Source organism: Nesoenas mayeri, assembly GCF_963082525.1.
Source record: "Nesoenas mayeri genome assembly, chromosome: 1".
Taxonomy (NCBI): Eukaryota; Metazoa; Chordata; class Aves; order Columbiformes; family Columbidae; genus Nesoenas; species Nesoenas mayeri.
The window spans coordinates 5,178,739-5,197,436 of record NC_137541.1 but is presented as its reverse complement, the minus strand read 5'-3'; the positions used below and the strand labels follow the sequence as shown (position 1 = coordinate 5,197,436).

Sequence of the window (18,698 nt, the reverse complement as noted above, 5' to 3'; positions counted from 1 at the left end):
GTGTTAGCCAAAAGGGCTGAACTGATACACATGTGCAGTCTGCACCAATCTTCAATGCAAAACCTGTCAAAAACAGTCTGGAGGACCCTCAGGATTTGCCAGTCTAACGCTTAGCAAATCCAAAGGTCCTGGCTCCAGACTGACCAGAAGCAATGCACACACCCATGGGTCAGAAGGATTTTTGGGAGGTAGGTGTGTGCTTCTGGCATCCATCAGCAGCAGCGTTTTCATGCCATGGGAAGCAGGCTGAGGGAAGCTAGGGAGGGTTCACCACTACCTACCAGTTCTGAAAAGTCTTCCATCAAACTGAAATTATGTTAGCAACAATGAAATTATACAGCCCAAGAGTCCACTGAAGTTTTACGGTCACATCAGCACAACAAAGCCATCACCTCCTTGCAGCTAACAGGACCAGAGGACCTTTGAGGAAGCAGGACTTTGCATACATCTCCAGCATATAGGTAACAGTGCCAAGCCCCAAAACTCATCAAGCTGCTATGGCTCTGTGCTTGTGCCAACTAGTATTAAAACATTATTTAATTACACAACATTTGTCATGCCCACTACCACTGTGGAGCAGTAATTTGAGACACATGGCTTCAGCACCACCAACTATATGACACAAAGATATTTGAAGCAACTCTTCCTTGCTTGAAAACATTCTAGGTAAGGTTGGACATGGCTCTGAGGAACCTGATCTGGGTGAAGATGTCCCTGCTCATTGCAGGGGGTTGGACTGGATGAGCTTTAAATGTCCCTTCCAATCCAAACCATTCTATGATTATTTAAATGAAATCCCTCCAACCATAGATGAGCTTTCTCCTTGCAGCCCTTCAAGTCTGTCCTCCTCCAAGGAGCCCTCAGTGTTGTCTATCACAGTTGCTGCTCTGAGATTTCTATTTTTACTACCAGGAGATAACAGCAAGTTGGATTTTTACCTAGTTTTTCTCAGAGTATGGTCCCAGCACTGCAGAAGCATCTCAAAGGTTCTCAGTTTATCACAGAGATTTGATGCTCTTCTTGGTTTCAACCAGCTTTTACATGCACAAATAGGAGCTGCTAATAGAGAAGTACCAAGTACCATATCCCATGCAGAAGTAATTTTTAACTATTTTGCTGTCACTTCAGCTAGAAGCCCATTTTAGAAAGTACCAGCTACTAGGCCAACTCTTCTCCCTTTAAACCCACATGTACCAATGCTCTAGAACAAGCAGACCTGGAAGAGGCTTTTCCACTGCATCAGATTAATTAGAATTAAAAAAACCCAAAACAAAACACAAAGTAAAGGGTATTCAGTGACATTAACTTGCTTTGTGGTAAGGTTGCTAACAGCTACATCTAGAGAATCATCATTACAGACATGGAGGGTACAGGTCTTCAACTTCACCTCGGTTGCTGGAACCACTCTCCTCAGCAGCATTAATGAGCTCAAGATGGAGAGCAAGCTAAATCTGCCACAATCAATCCCCAAACATGCTGCCAGCTTAAGCAGGATTCAGAGTTAAAAATAATGAGCTGTGGAGATACATATATATATATATATACGTATATATATATATATATATACACATATATATATATATATATATACGTATATATATATATATATACACACATATATATACACAGAGAGAGAGAGAGAGAGAGAGAGCAGTGTAGGGGAAAGGGACCTGGGGGTCCTGGTGGACAGCAGGATGACCATGAGCCAGCACTGGGCCCTTGTGGCCAGGAAGACCAATGGTACCTGGGGTGGGTTAGAAGGGGGTGGTCAGTAGGTCAGAGAGGTTCTCCTGCCCCTCTGCTCTGCCCTGGGGAGACCACACCTGGAATATTGTGTCCAGTTGTGGCCCCTCAGTTCCAGCAGGACAGGGAACTGCTGGAGAGAGTCCAGCGCAGGGCAACAAAGATGCTGAAGGGAGTGGAGCATCTCCCGTGTGAGGAAAGGCTGAGGGAGCTGGGGCTCTGGAGCTGGACAAGAGGAGACTGAGGGGTGACCTCATTCATGTTTACAGATATATAAAGAGTGAGTGTCAGGAGGATGGAGACAGGCTCTTCTCAGTGACAACCAATGATAGGACAAGGGGTAATGGGTTCAAACTGGAACACAAGAGGTTCCACTTAAATATGAGAAGAAACTTCTTCTCAGTGAGGGTGGCAGAGCCTGGCCCAGGCTGCCCAGGGAGGCTGTGGAGTCTCCTTCTCTGCAGACATTCAAAGCCGCCTGGACACCTTCCTGTGTAACCTCATCTGGGTGTTCCTGCTCCATGGGGGGATTGCACTGGATGAGCTTTCCAGGTCCCTTCCAATCACTGACATTCTGTGACTTTTTTTTTTTTTTTTTTTAGGGAAATAGAAGAAAAATAATTCAGAGCATCCTCTCTAACTCCTGATAGTGTGGTTGGGGATGCAAGCAGAGCAGCTGCCTGGTGGTGCCATCTAGCGAAAGTAGAAGCCTGAAAGCAGCAAGACACATGAGTATGACTCATTTGTGCAGTGTACAATCCTGCTAGAAAAACTACCCCAAGAGTATATGCTGCGAGTTAATCACTAAATCCTTCTGTACATCCCAACTGTGTTACCAGGCAGATCACTGCAATGAGTGCTGAAGAGTACACAGACTGCAGAAGTCCAAACAGATTATCAGTTAACCTATTTTATCATCACTAAGTCTTCACACCCTTGAGAGCACTGTAGCTTACTCTGCTCTTTTAAAAAGCCACCAAAAGGCAGAACAGACACACACCATCCCACTTGTCACAGCTATTCCTCCTTCATACCCCCAGCTACATGTAATCAACCACTGCTTTCAGATTTACAACCAAAGGGACTTTTCTCACTGCTGACAGTCCTTGGCACATAAGGACACTTCCCAGGACAATTTGGGGATATGAAGACGGGGACCCAGAGTGCCACAGATGAAGGCAAGGACATCAGAGCCACACACTTCTGCCTGCTCTGCAGTGGGGTAAAAAGATGCACTTCTATAGACATGAATTTCCTTGCTGCCCGTGGGAGGTACAGGGCACAAGCAACGCCTCTGGTCTATTTTAGATCACTAACGCTGCTGATAAGGCCAGCCCAATTCTAAACATAAATTGGTATCCAGCTCTCTTTCCAGATTTACATTCCACCCACTGGTTGGTCTTTCAGTTAATGAAACCACAGAGAAGCCAACAACTTCTGTCCAAGTAAAAACTGCCCTTTTAGAGCCAGGATCTGACCTAATCCAGGCACTCCACAGTAGCTGGTCCCATGAGCATCCCACAAAACACCACAGGGAATATGAATGGCTCAGGTTATAACCTGAAATAAGGAGTCTTTTTCTTCCCCTGCCTTGTGGGGAAATACATGGTTTTCACAGCACAACTTGTGCAGGCTCCATGTAGGCAAAACCACCCTGAAAAGCAGAATCATCAGCAGGCTCTATAAAGGCTGGGAAGAAAAACCAACACACTGGCTGGATTTAGCTCATTTCCAAATGACGGTCTATTTGCTCTGCATCTAGACAGTAATTAACTCACCTATTCGGTCCAGCTGTAATTGAGCACATAGTTTGCCAGATGGAGCTCTACCATCTGCCCCAAGGGACAACCTGGGCTCATTCCCCTAGGAAACAACTTTCTGGTCCAGTCTGGAAGGATGCAGGAACCTTCCTGGCAGGAGCTTTGGCATTTCAGAAGTATAACCTTGTACTTCTTTTACTGGCAAGATGGCAGGGTGATATATGAACATACAGTCCCCCTACCCCCAGGACTTCAGTCAGGCACATGCAGGATTTTTGGTGCTGCTCTCAAATCCACAGAAAACCGGCACTCCAATGACCTGATCTGCTATTGCCATTAACGGGTAACAAAGCAGAAGTCACATCAGGTTATACTAAGCATTTCCACAGCAGTCTGTGTCCAGATAAAACACCCTGTTTCCCTTACTCAGCTGCAACCCACCTCAAAATATCCCTGCAGCAACAACCTCCATCAGCTCAAGCAAGTTCTACCATCACTGATGCCCTTCAATGGGCACTTGCATTTTACCCATCCACAGGTAAAAGACCCAGGGACTAACCAAGCTGTTTGAGTGCCCAGAAGCATTTAAACTAAGCCCAACAATCTTTCTCAACACACAGGCCAAAGACCATGATGCTAGAGAGAAGCTGTTGGAGGAGTCTGAAGGCCACCAGGCCAGCGAGTTGACCAGTAGCCCAACCACGAAAGCACCAGCGATGATTTTCATTATTTTCTTAATGAGAAGTGACATGTTATGCATCCACAGCCACTCAGGCTAGAAATACAGTAATTCAGTGCGATAAGATGACAAGTAAGAGGTAAGAAGTTAATGGTGTGGTGCCTTGTTGAACACAGCTTGTCATGCCTCATTAGATTTAAGAGAGTTATCTGAGACTGTGTAATTATCAGAGACAGTAAAACTGTTGTATTAAAAGATAAAAGCTAGTATTATAGAGAAATAATTAACTGCTTAATAGGGCATTTACTGTGCAGAGCTGCAGCAGGTTGTCTCCAAATTAAACCAGAAACCTAGCCAAGATTACCAGAGCTTTAACAGGCAGCAGAGTCATTTGGTAGCTTTGACCCAGAGGTTATGGGTGATGTTAAATCCACACAGAAGTAGCACCAAGTCTTAGGAAACTCAAGGAGCTGATGAAGTCCCCTCTGAAGCATCACTGCTGCTTTTGCGCTTTGGGAGCCACAGGCTGAGCAGAAACTGCAAAGCGTCCCTCTCCTCTTGAGTCAAGCCATGGTGTGCACAGACATACAGCTGGCTGAGGGTGGAGAAAGGCTGAAGCCTCCCTTGCTCTCCTCAAAACGTGTCTACAGGCACCAGGGTCAACTCAGTTTTCCACCAGCTGTAGGCACGGGTTTGCTACCACAGCTCAGACAGCTCAATCCACCCCTAAGATTTATTTTAAGAAAAGTTGTGCATGCTTATGCATGCAACAAGCCAACAAGAAATATAAATATTTAAGTTCTAGTGCCTACAACCAATTAAAAATTAAGTTTAGTGCACACAGAGCTATGAGAGATAGGAGAGAATCCCCATCCAGTTAGATTAAAAAGTAGGTGAGTTTGTACTGAGTCTACACCAGACGACACCAGGAATTTGTCTTCCCAACAGCACTGATTATTTTAGCTCTGCTTCCCTTCCCAGCTTTGCCCATTTGTAAACCAAGCTGGCTTTTGCAAGGAACCAACATTTCTGCACATCTCCACAGCTAAATGATCCTCCTAAACTGCCCGGATACCTGCAAGCCCAGTTGGGTCAGCAGCCTGGACCACACCAGAGGCCAGGAGAGCACAGATCTCCCAGTTTGCTGGTCTGTATTTGCTCCTCATGGACCCAGGTGCAAGTCACTGCTTTTTAAATCTTTGTGAGCAGGCTATGCACACACAGTGGGGACTTCTTATCTCACTTTGTGCCTCTACACATCATCGCTGAACAGAAAACTAGTCCTAGTAAAATCCACACAAACCTTTAGATTCCCAGCCCCTGCCAATCTTTCCAAGGGGAAGAAAACACCAGTGGAAGTACAGGGAAGCTTTCAGACAAATCTTTGAAGTCTAAAAGAAGCAACAAACCTCAAGACAGGTTGGGAACAATTGCTCTTTGGTTGACTTCAAGCAGGGCAGCTTGAGAAATCAGCCTCAACTCACTCTTCCACTGGCCATATAAAGTCTGGATGTTTGCAGCATGTTTAAGGCAAGTCCTAGCTTGTGCCAATGGCTCACTGAGCCACCCCTTTTATCACACAGCTATTTGTCTTCTGAAAATTAGCAAATCTGGGAGTTGTGCCAAGTCACCTACCTCTCTGACAGCACAAAAGCACCCAGTGGTGCACATTGCTGCTGCAGAGATGCCACAGGTTGATAGGAGATGCCAGGTGAAATAAAGCTGAACACCTCACATTCATGGCTGAGGGTCCTTCTAACAGAGCAGGATGCAATAGCAAGCACCATGAAAAAACAAACTGCTAAAAGGAAGAAGATGGAGGTTTCTTGTCCAGGTTCATCCTGCAGGACCCAATCCTGCAATTAACATATTTCAATCTGATCCTGAATTATTCAGTTTAAATCTCTATTAACAGTAAAGTAGGTGGAGGATGCCAACCATAAAATAGTCCACTGCGTAGAAATTTCCTTCAGAAAGGCTTCAAAGATAGTCCTCAAGAACACCAAGAGGAAGCCTCTTGAGGTTCCAAGCTGAAGCATCCAGGCTGCTCCAAGGCACGGAGCCCTGCTGCAGGGTGGAGGTGATGCACTGTGTGACCATTTAAACTTGTGCCATGGTCCAGAGTATCTCAGGAAAAGGTTGAGTGGATGGGAAGATGTTCCTAAAAGAGTCAGGAGAAGGGGATCTAGGTCTATCCCATTAAACAGGCATAAAGCATCTCTGAGATGACAGCCTGCCATCTAGAGTTGGTGTTCCCTTAAGTTACCACCCTCCTGCTTCTCGGCTCCAGTTACTGCAGATGAAAAGCCATGAAGTTAAACAAAAAAGGAAGGAAGATGAGTGACAATTTGAAAGACATACCCTGCCCATGGCTGAGAAAGGGCAGGGCAGGAAACAAAATACTCCCAGGCCCTTCCTCTTCAGTCAAGGACAATAAAGATCATATACACTTGAAATTCCCTAAGAAACACCAGGCTGGGTGGAAGTTGGACATCTGAATAAGAACCTCTGAAATGTTAAAAAAAAAGTTTGAGAGGAGAGTTTTTCATTATAGATCTGCAAATAGTCAGAAAACTAGAAGATAAAAATCTCAATGACAGCTAACGTCACTTTTTATTTTTCCAGAGTAATAAGCAGTAGACATTTATTATGGTGTTTTCTTGATGAAGTAGAAAGCTTTGCCCACCCTAGACACATACAGTTCCTTGGTGTTACTCAAGTCTGCAGTAATGTTGCCCCATAGTCTGCTTTTGTTTTTAAACAAATTATCTGTTTCTTATAACCAATGAAGACAAGCACAGCAGCGACCATCAAATTCCTTCATGCTGTTCCTCACCCCATTCATGGGGGGACACCCCTGCATGCAGCATCCTCCCCACATCCCCAGCCTCACATGGCATTCAGACAGCTCTGGTGGAGACGTGAGCATCAGCACAGGTGCCTCTTAGCCCTTTTGGAAATAAAAATACTAATTTAGGCAGAATTAGCTGTCATAGGGAATAGAATAGAGGGAATAGAGTGCACTATCAGCAAGTTTGCTGATGACATGAAGTTGGGAGGAATGTCTGATAGGCCAGAAGGCTGTGCTGCCATCCAGAGACCTGGACAGGCTGGAGAGTTGGGCAGGGAAAAATGTAATGAAATATAACAAGGGCAAGTGTAGAGTCTTGAATCTGGGCAGGAACAACCCCAGGTTCCACTATAAGTTGGGGAATGACCTATTAGAGAGCAGTGTAGGGGAAAGGGACCTGGGGGTCCTGGTGGACAGCAGGGTGACCATGAGCCAGCACTGGGACCTTGTGGCCAGGAAGCCAATGGGACCTGGGGTGGAGTAGAAGGGGGGTGGTCAGTAGGTCAGAGAGGTTCTCCTGCCCTGGGGAGACCACACCTGGAATCTTGTGTCCAGTTGTGGCCCCTCAGTTCCAGCAGGACAGGGAACTGCTGCAGAGAGTCCAGCGCAGGGCAACGAAGATGCTGAAGGGAGTGGAGCATCTCCCGTGTGAGGAAAGGCTGAGGGAGCTGGGGCTCTGGAGCTGGACAAGAGGACACTGAGGGGTGACCTCATACATGTTTACAGATATATAAAGGGTGAGTGTCAGGGGGATGGAGTCAGGCTCTTCTCGGTGACAATCAATGATAGGACAAGGGGTAATGGGTTCAAACTGGAACACAGAAAGTTCCACTTAAATTTGAGAAGAAACTTCTTCTCCATGAGGGTGTCAGAGCCTGGCCCAGGCTGCCCAGGGGGGTTGTGGAGTCTCCTTCTCTGCAGACATTCCAACCCACCTGGACACCTTCCTGTGTAACCTCATCTGGGTGTTCCTGCTCCAGCGAGGGGATGAGCTTTTGAGGTCCCTTCCAACCCCTGGCATTCTGTGATTCTGTAGCAACTAGCTGCTGACTAGCAAAACAGACTACTAAGTCAGGTTTCAACAAAATTAAAGGGGGAAATTTATTTCCCAGGAGAAACTCAGATGTGCTTAGCTGATAGTCAGACCCTCTCCTTGATAAATATTACTGCGACCAACCAAAGGATTCAAAAGTTGAAGTTTGTAAGGGAGATGTCAACTCAGACAAAGCTTCTAGGATTTGGTTTATAGGAGACACAAGCCTGACCCCATCAATCTCAGCGACAGGCCCCAGAAGATGAACACTGAAAATGAACCTGATATTAGAAGCACTCTGTGAAAATACTGCAGTGTTTATACACGTAACCTGTGAATGGTCCAATAAAAATAAGGGCTGCAATGTGCAGAACTGCTTATGCTGCCACCTGTTATTAAGAGAAGGGTCTGGCTCTGGGCCAACATTGCACTAGCAATAGGGTCAGGACTTTATTTCTGGTCTTTGCAGAAAAGGACTCAGAGCTACTGTACCAGCAAGGAAACAAGCTCTCCCCCTGCCCAACCTCCACGTTATTTATAGGCAGTATAGTCTCCAATAACAGATTTCAACCTATTTTGAAGGACACACCCTTTCCCAGGCTTTTTCCAAGCTCCAGGCAGGAAAGAAGCCAACATGCAGGATACAGAGGCCAAAACCCTGGAGTCTGCACTATTCTTAGCCTGAGCATGCAGCTACTCAGACAGCTCAACCCGAGACACAATGGGAGGAAGCAGCAGAGAAGTTTGCAGAGCGCAGCCAACATGCTTCTTGTGAGAAAAATGTGCACCCCAGCTGGAAATGCTCAAAACATGCACCCTCCATCAGCTCAGGGAGCAGCAGGAGTCCTACTAGTGCTTTAAGAGGACAGATCGCTACCAATCTGCATGCGCTAGTCTTCACTAGATTTAGTCATTCTCTCCCAAATACCCTCTTACCAATGCTTCAAAAACATAAGCACCTGTAGCAAAACTGGCACAGGGAGTATTTTAAGGAAGGAATAGGAATGAAGGCTGCATTCAAGATTATTGTTGGGTCTCCAAGGAATGAGGCAGCAGTGAAGTATACAGATTGAACTGGCTCCTACTGAAGATATCCAGCTATTGCTGGGCTACTCACAGAATCACAGACTGGTTTGGGTTGGAAGAGACCTCTGGAGATCATCCAGTCCAACCCGTCTGCTAAAGCAGGTTCACCAGAGCAGATCACACAGGAATGTGTCCAGATGGGTTTGAATGTCTCCAGAGAAGGAGACTCCACAACCTCTCTGGGCAGCCTGTCACCCTCAAAGTAAAGAAGTTTCTCCTCAAATTCAGATAGAACCTCCTGAGTTTCAGTCTGTGCCCGTTGTCTTTCATCCTATTGTTCGGCACCACTAAAAGGAATCTAGTCCCATCCTCTTGACACCCACTCCGAAAATCTTTATAAACATTGATGAGATCCCCTCTCAGCTTCTCTTCTCCAGCTGAACAGTCCCAGCTCTCTCAGCCTTTCCTCATGAGAAAAATGCTCCAGACTCCTCATCATCTTTGTAGTCCACCACTGGATTCCCTCCAGTAGCTCCTTGTCCTTCTTAAACTGGGGAGCCCAGCGTCTTTCAGATGAGAAAAGTTTATTTTGGGTTAGAGGGCTCTGACTTGCTTGCAAGAAATAGTTTTGCTTTTCCCTAACCAAAAAAAGAAGACTTGGACATCTTTCCTCCCTGAGATCCCATCTAACAGCTACTCCTCTCCCCTTTTCCTGTGTAGCTGCCAATGTTGTTTAGCCCATCTATTCCTATTCCCCATACAAATCCAGAGTCATCTGCTCTGGAACCCACAGAGCAGCACCACCTCCCACCATCCACCCTGCACAGCCATATGAGTCTCAGCTGGAGCATTCATTCTATCCTGGGACATTAACTGCCCAAGCAAATGCCACATCATACTTTAGTCTGAGTGTGTCTTATTTCTATGTGGATTTTTTTACAGCTGTCATTTTAGCCAAGTTCCAGATGGTCACAAACCATAGCTTTGAGATGACAAGCATTAGTTATGCTTGCATATTGAGGACAGGGCATATTATTTGATGACACAGGTCTTATAGGAGACCTGGATTGAGGCTGGGCTCCAGCTCAGAGGAAGAGTGGTTTATTTAACTCTGTTCCCAGTATGAACTCTTTCCACATAAAGCATAACTACATTTCAGATCAGTCCCTTGAAAAATGGGTTTTAAACAGGGAATGCTGTATCTTAAGACTATGGGATCTGAGATCATTAAGAGAACAACACCTGAAGAATGAAGTGATGCAGCTGGGTTGGTAGTTATCATTGAAGCCCATCTGCCACACAGTTTTCTCACAAATGCTCTTATAAAAACAGTTAGAAATTTAACAGACTCTTCCTTAGAGCTTCCCTTGCTCCCTCTCAATTACAGAAGACTAGTTTCCCTGTAAAGTTCTTGTATAGAGTTAAAAGTCACCTATAATATCAACTGTTCACCACATGTTGCAGAACTAATTCATTAAGGTGTAAGACACTTCACAGCCCCTGAGTAATGATAAGTTTCCAGGCAGTTCTACATTGCCAGTTCATTTCTCATCTCACTCAACCCATTTGTTCCTTCAGAGACCAGGAACCTCACGGTCCCCAGCTCAGCTATTCAAAAGGTGACTTCTGAGAAGAGGTCAACGCAATCAACAGCTGCAGTTCAAAAGCTCTGCAGAAAGCTGCGTTCAGCTTAATGAAGCACATCCAAGTGCTGCACGGATCTTCCAGCTTACAAAGCACAGCGTACGTTTTCAAGCTCAGCCAGTTTTCAGATGTATTGAAGCAGAAGAAAACATCTTGAGAGTCCTGCCATATGCAGCTTTTTGCTTAACCCACAAACCTACATGTAAATTGACTACTACAGTCTGGAAATCCACATGCTTCGCACAGTTAACCTTCGTGCTTTTGTTTTCCCCTAGAAGGAAAAGCATCTGCAGTGGAAGTTCCCATTTAAAAATAGATGTGTGTGAATAATCAAAATCAAACAGTTAATGAATTTGTAGTAGAGGAACAAAAATCAGCAGAGCCTGTCTTGGGCACATTAGGCCTGTAGTGCTCTTGTGTCCTGGGCAAACGTGTTTCAAAACAGATGTCTGGACAGATCAGATGATCTATTACTTCTCTTTCCTGACACTGACTCACACTTTTACCCACCCTTACAAGGGATTTTCAGGGTAAAAGCCAAAACACCACTCAGGATAATTCTACAGCACAGAAACAGTGCTGCAATTCAAAGTATTTATAGTATCAAGACTGAACTTCGCATAAGACAGGATCATATATTCTATAGAATAGTTTGGGTTGGAAGTGACCGTCAAAGCTTATCTAGTCCAACCTCTGCCATGAGCAGGGACATCTTCAGCAGCTCAGGTTGCTCAGAGCCCCGTCCAGCCTGGCCTGGGATGTCTCCAGGGATGGTTCATCCACCACCTCTCTGGGCAACCTCGGACAGGCTCTCACCACCCTCAGTGTAAAAAGAATTCCTCCTTGCATCAGAATCTTCCTGTCTTTAGTTTAAAACCATCACCCCTTGCCCTATTGCTACAGGGCCTACTAAAAATTCACAAAAGTTTGCTCAAATTTGATTTACCTGATGGAGATGAGTACCACAGGTTTCACCAACCCCTCTAAAGTTCAGACATGTCCATATACTTGGAGATTGTTCCCAATTTTCAATAACCAATTGCCCACCATCCTGGAGAAAAGTGCACTGGCAGGTCAGCTGGTAAGTCCACAGGAACCAGGTAAACACAGACCATAGAGCAAGGGAGCACTTTTTATGTTCTTTATCAGCAGTTTTCTACCACAGTCAAGAGTCACTGCTTCTTTTACAGCCAGTCTGTGGTCCTGCCTTGGGACAAGCTACTTGCACCAGAGCATAAAATATCATCCTACTTGCTAACAGCACACCTCCATCACCAAGCTCTGCTGGGGCATCAGCACCAGGGTCCCTACCACAAGCAGCTCTGCCTTCTTAGGCTAAGCTCAAGGCAAGATGTGTTGGAAGAATGCGTCCAGCAGTGATGCGCAAGAAGAGATAAAGGGACACTGCTGTCACAACAGGCAGGATCAAGGTGTTTTCAAAAGTCAAGCTGAAAAACAGGTTTCACTGTGTGAAGAGAGCTACAGAGCTCAGTTCAGTCCAGCTCTCCTTGCCTGGCAGCATGAACTGTCTGCAAGAGCTAAGTCTGTTTTTTGATATCTGCAGCACAGGTGCTACTAAACCCCATTCAGGAGCTCAGAAGGCTGCTGAAATAAAGGAAGAAATAAAGGAAGATGGAAGAGAAGTAAATGCTCTTAGATGTCCTTCAAGCTGTTTGTGATAGGGTAGAAAACAAATATATACCAGCTCCAAGGAAAAACTTTTTCCATTCACAATAGAGAAAGATCCTTTAACTCACAAAATCTGTTTCTCTCGCACTCCAGTTAATCCACAAAGGGAGCTATGGCTAAAATTTTACAAGATCTCCCTTCACTTCAATGGGTTTTGCTGTCCAGGGTGCAAATCTGGACAACTTTTGATACTCTACAACCCCTTCCTAAAAGGCAAACAAAACCCTACACACAAACAAAACCAACTGCTTTTAAACTTCAATAAGCAGCAACTACAGGGATTCAAGCCTCATATCACACCCAGCATCTGCAGATGAGGTAACTGCAACACGCTTTCTTCTCTCGGAGTGATGATCAAGGCAGAGCAGCAACAACAACTTCAGATGAGATTGCACAATTATCCACGCTCCTCCATGTCATGACCTCCCTAAGGGCAAGTTCTTGCACGGGAAAGTGGATTGCCACACACATGCAGCTGTAAGACTTTTCTGCCTCTTTCTTTCAAGTTTGTCTTGGATCTTGTAGCAAATGTCCATATAGCCAAAGTGTCTCCAAAGCCACTGCAGGCAGGTGGGAAGGGTAATAAACCATTTTCATTCATTTGATTACCCAATGGGGTAGAGCTGTAACCAGAGCAAGGCCTGGACCATATTGGAATTAGGCTTGACTACAACCTTGAAGACCTTATTGATGGAAAAGCAAGAAAGAGTTTGGGGGCTCAAAGGAACTCTCTCATCACTATTGCTCACAGTAGTAACCCAGACCAACATAACCTCTAAACAGCTTTCCCAATTCCCTGCCAAGGCTGGGCATCATTGACCTCTAGATCCTGTTTTCACCATATGAAAGACCCTTTTCATGCACCTCACAGCCACGGCGAGCAACCATCCTACTCACCCCGCTACAGGGAAACAAGTATTCCCTCTGCTACTTGAGAATTTTTGCTCTAAATAGTCTTTACAAGAGCCTAAACTGGCCTCAAGAAAGTTTGTGGGCTGCTGTAGTAAAACTTGAAGGCACAGGTGACAGCTCCATTTTACCACTTCTAGTATTGCACACAAGTTGTGCTTCCTGAAACTTGGACATACATTGGACACAGAGAATCAATTCAGACAATCATGGAAGGTGGAGCTCCTGCTCCGTTGTGTTCTCCTACCAGGTTGGTAGGATACAGTCTTTCCACAGCCCCAAGAGAAAGAAATTCAAAACCACACGCTGATAACAACATATAAACTTATCCTTCCTGGAATGGGCCATACTTGGGACCCACATTCTAGTTAAAGACTCTATGAGCACATCCCATGGACAAGCACCTGCAAAACTTTGTACAACACCATGTTACTGTTTGTCCAAGTTCCTTTTGATGTCTTTAAGTGCTCTGAACAGCCTCTGCAAAATTTGGAAGTCTTAGCTATTCAAATTCAGGTTTCTCCTATAACCAAGACGAACTGGTACTTTAAAGCAGAAGGAATGCAAAAAGCATTGGCTTGTGAATTGAATTTCCACTCGCTGACCTGTAAGATCAAGCAAGCTGGTTTGCAACATCCTGTTAAAGCAGAAATCACAGACATATAAACAACAGAAATGCAGACTAAGGAATGTCACAGCACTGAAGGAAAAAGTATCAAAGAAGGGCTGATTCTTACTCTGGTGACAGCAGTGTCCCAAGATGCAGAGGAGTCACCTAACTGGGACTGCCCAGCTTCATGCTGGGCTGGATGAAGACGCAGATCAAGGTCCCCAGGAACCTTTTTGACTCTACACACACAACACCACTGGCTCAAGAGGTTCCCATACCAGCCAGCTGCTGTCACCTTGTCCTCCCCAGGAGGCTGCCAACTGAACTGGCCACATGAGTAGCCCAAAAGCAGCCTCAGAGCAAGTTATTGCCTAACATGAAGTCGTTGACAACTGCGGGTTAGAAGTCTGCATCCAAACAGCCCCAACGGCAGATCTGTGAAAGCCTCCAGCTGGGAGGGTGTGAATGGGGCACAGATAAGAAACAGCTGGGGTGAATTAGGGACCACCAGCCCAGCTGCAGACAGAGGTGTCGCGGTCGCGATCCCAGGGCTGTAAACACATCTGCTTTCGGGGTCCCAGCCAGCAGTTCTCCTCTGCAGCTTTGGTCATCGAGCAGATTCAGAGTGAAACCATGTTAAGATCAGTTTTCAGTTTCACCACATTAACCAAGAGATTGTTAATGTTCAACAAAATATTAGAGAACAATAGTTATCCTAGGGTTGATTATTTTCTAGCAGGGGTTAGGAGGCCTTCATCCACAGGAGTATGATTAACTGACATCCCTGGTTTTATGGGACGCCCCATAGAGTTTACGGGAAATTAACCCATATGCACACCATCACTAAGGGAAACAGAAACACTAATTTGACCTATTACTGTCAATATTTGGTGAAAACACATGCAGGTTTTGCAACTGGGCTACACCAGCTGGGAAAAAACCCACCAAAAAACAGAAAAAAAAAATAAACCCAAAAAACTATATATCAGTTATCACAGGAAGAACTTGTTGCAGTTTCCCCTGGCAGCTCAGTGTTAACCACAACCCTGGAGCCTTTCGAAGTGGTTTCCCGAAGGCAGAGAGGGGTAAGAGAACCTCAAAAATCTGCAGCTACTTAGCCAGAAAACTTGAAGTTTTAGTTCACCATCACCGCGGGCTTTTAAACAAGGAAAATGGATCGAGTTCTGGCATGTTATTCGACTTGTGTTAAACCACTTAACCCAAGAGGAGCAATGCACACGTTGCTCAGAGTAAAACGCAGCTGCAGCACAAAGCAACAGTAAATTTTCTCGGGTCTTTCAGTACCGGTGTTCTCCCCTTTTTCTCACTACTCAGCTGCTTTTTCTCACTACCAGAGTCCTCAGCGAAACACATTTTCGCAGTAACCTCCTTCCCCAGCCCCTCCAGCCCTAAAACTTTACAGTTTAAGCAAAGTTAAACAAAACAACCTCACAATGCAATTAAGGGCACTATTACTCTAATCAAGCAGCACTGTATTTGACACCCGCCCTATTTTTGTTAGCGGCTTCTCCCTTGTAAATCATGGAGTTACACCATTAGTTTTCACTCTTCATTAAAATTTTCTAAGTGACTGAGTAATCGCTCACGCAAGCGGAGCCAATCCTTACAGATTACAGCTACAAGTTTGTGGTGCTTCATTACCAGCAGATTAAGGTTTGAAACAGGAGTTTTTAAGAACAAGCATCTGCCACTTTAACTGTCGTCTCTGTACGGTTTTAGCCACAAAACCACCACACTTCCCTCTGCTTTAAATCCTACAGGTAGACAACACAAAACTCGGTGCTCATAAATAAAAAGGTATCCAGCCCCCGCGAGAAGCGCTGGCCAGAGCCCAGTGATGGTAAAGACGGTCCTTGCCGGCCACCTCCGTAGGTCAGGGGGGTGCCAGCCCCCCGACAGCCCCCGGTACTCACGCATGAGGGTGCTGAAGGCGCAGAGAGCCAGGAGCGCCTGCAGCAACACGCCGAAGCGGCCCAGCAACGCGCCGCTGCCGCAGCCGTGCGCCGGGTGGGGGGCGGCCATGGCGGGTGCGGAGCGGAGCGGTGCGGTGCGGTGCGGTGCAGAGCGGTGGACAGCGGTGCGGAGCGGAGCGGCCCCGCCGCGCACAAAGGCGGCCCCGAGCAGCCACCGCCCCCCGCCCGGCCCCCGCCGGCGGCGGCCACACCCGGGGGCGGGCGGGGCGGGGGTGTGACTGGCCGGGATGGGGATGGGAATGGGGATGGAGGTGGGGATGGCGATGTGCGTGTGCACAGGGATGGAGATGGATGGGGATTGAGGATGGGGATGAAGGTGAGGATGGCAATGTGCATGTGCACAGGGGTGGAGATGGAGATGGGAATGTAGATGGGAATGGGGATTGAGGATGGGGATGGAGGTGGGGATGGCGATGTGCATGTGCACAGGGATGGAGATGGAGATGTAGATGGGAATGGGGACTGAGGATGGGGATGAAGGTGGGGATGGCGATGTGCATGTGCACAGGGATGGAGATGAGGATGGGAATAGGGATTGAGTTTGCGATGGAGACAGGAATGGGGACTGAGGATGGGGATGAACAGGGGGATGGGGGTGGGGATGGACACAAAGATGGGGATGTAGATGGGAATGGGGATTGAGGATGTGGATGGGCATGGGCATGAAGGTGGGGATGGTGATGTGCATGTGCACAGGGATGGAGATGGGAATGGGGATGAGGATGGGGATGGAGAATGGGATAGGGATGGAGATGGAGATGGGAATCAGGATTGAGGATGGGGATGGAGAATGGGATGGGGATGGAGATGGGGATGGGGGTGGTGATGTGCATGTGCACAGGGATGGAGATGGGAATGGTGATTGAGGATGGGGATGGAGGTGGGGATGGCAATGTGCATGTGCACAGGGATGGAGATGGGAATGTGGAGAGGGATAGAGATGGGAATAGGGAGGGAGATTGAGATGGGGATGGAGATGGGAATGGAGACTGAGAATGGGAATGGAGACTGAGAATGGGAATGGAGAAAGGGGTGGGGATGGAGAAGGGGATGGGGATTGGGATGGAGACAGAAATGGGGGTTGAGGATGGGAATGGGGATGAGGATGGAGAATGGGATAGGGATGGAGATGGGGATGGGGGTGGAGATGGGAATCAGGATTGAGGATAGGGATGGAGATGGGAATGGGGATAAGGATGGGGATGAAGAATGGGATGGGGATGGAGATGGGGATAAGGATGGAGACGGAAATCAGGATTGAGGACGGGGGTGGAGATGGCAATGGGGGTGGCGATGTACCTGTGCACAGGGATGGAGATGGGAGTGGGAATAATGATGGACTGGGGATAGGGATGGAGATGGGGATGAGGATGGACATGGGGGTGGAGATGGGAATGGGGACTGAGGATGGGCATGGAGAAAGGGATGGGGATGGAGATGGGAAAGTCCTGGTAGGGACTGGGGTGCCAGTTTGGGGAAGGTGTGATGAGGTTTGGGGTGCTGGGTTAACGGATTCTGGGTTGGGTGGATGGGGGTCCTGGCAAGTTTTGGGATGCTGGGCTGGGAGAGTACCAGAGGTGTTTGGGGTACCAGGATGGAGAAGTCCTGGTGGAGTTTAGGGTGTCCTGGCTGGAGAGGTTCTGGCATGGTTTGGGATGCTGGGCTGGGGAAGCCCAACAGGGTTTGGAGTGCCAGGGGGCTCCCAGTGACATTTGATGTGCCAGGCTCTGGGATACCCTGGCAATGCTTGGGTTGTTGGGCTGGACAGGGTGAGTGGAGGTCCCAATGTGTGTGTGGGGATTCCAGTGGGATTTGGGAAGCTGGGATGTGGGAGTCTCAGTGGAGTCTGGGGTGTCAGACTGGGGAGGTTGTGGTGGATCTTGGAGTACTGGATTGGAGGAGTCCCACCAGGAACTGGGATGCTGGGGTGGGGAGGGTGGATAGGGATCTTGGTGGGGATGGGGTTGCTCGGTTGGGTGGGTCCCAGTGGGGTTTGGGGTGCTGGATTGCAGGGGTCCTGGCAGAGTTTGGGGTGACAGGCTGGAGAAGGTCTCAGCAGAGTTTAGGGCCCTGGTCTGGGGCCGTGGGGGTGGGCAGCACGGTCAGGACTTCAGGCATGGGGTGAAGATATGAATTGTCCCAGCGAGACTTTGAGTGTGCTGGGCTGGGAGAGGAGGGAGATGATGCTAGTCAGGGATTTGATGGTACTTGGCTGGGAGAGCACAGGGTCAGCTCTGGAGGGTTTGAGAGTACTAGTCTGGGGGCTCCCAGAGAGCTCAGGGCTGGAGCACTTGCCCTGGTTAGAGAGGCTGAGCTGGAGAAGAGACAGCTTTGGGGACAGCCCATAGCAGCCTGCTCACCCCTATGAGGAAGACGTCAGGCAGATAGCCAGGTTCTTCCCAGTGGTGTGTGGAACCAGGGTCATCAATGGAAATACAAGAGGATCTGGCTGGATGTAAGGAAAAACTTTCTCTCCAGGACAGCAGTGACACAGGCTGCACAGTGAGGCTGAACAGGCTCTGTCCTTGGAGGTTTTCAATACAGGATTAAACCTTGAGCATCGTGGTTTGATCACAGAACCACAGAGTGTCAGGGATTGGAAGGGACCTCGAAAGCTCATCCAATGCAATCCCCCCATGGAGCAGGAACACCCAGATGAGGTTACACAGGAAGGTGTCCAGGCAGGTTTGAATGTCTGCAGAGAAGGAGACTCCACAACCCCCCTGGGCAGCCTGGGCCAGGCTCTGCCACCCTCACTGA

The 18,698-nt window shown here is 47.4% G+C and overlaps 1 protein-coding gene across 1 annotated transcript in view; it reads right to left on the bottom strand.

The window, feature by feature from the left end:
* Positions 1-15,987, bottom strand: part of LOC308046052 (store-operated calcium entry regulator STIMATE-like) — a gene marked incomplete at both ends in the record, with an annotated part of 40,307 nt that extends 24,320 nt beyond the window's left edge. The window contains 1 exon segment of the mRNA XM_080353673.1: positions 15,879-15,987. Coding sequence (XP_080209799.1) covers positions 15,879-15,987 — 109 coding nt within the window.
* Positions 15,988-18,698: the final 2,711 nt, after the last annotated feature.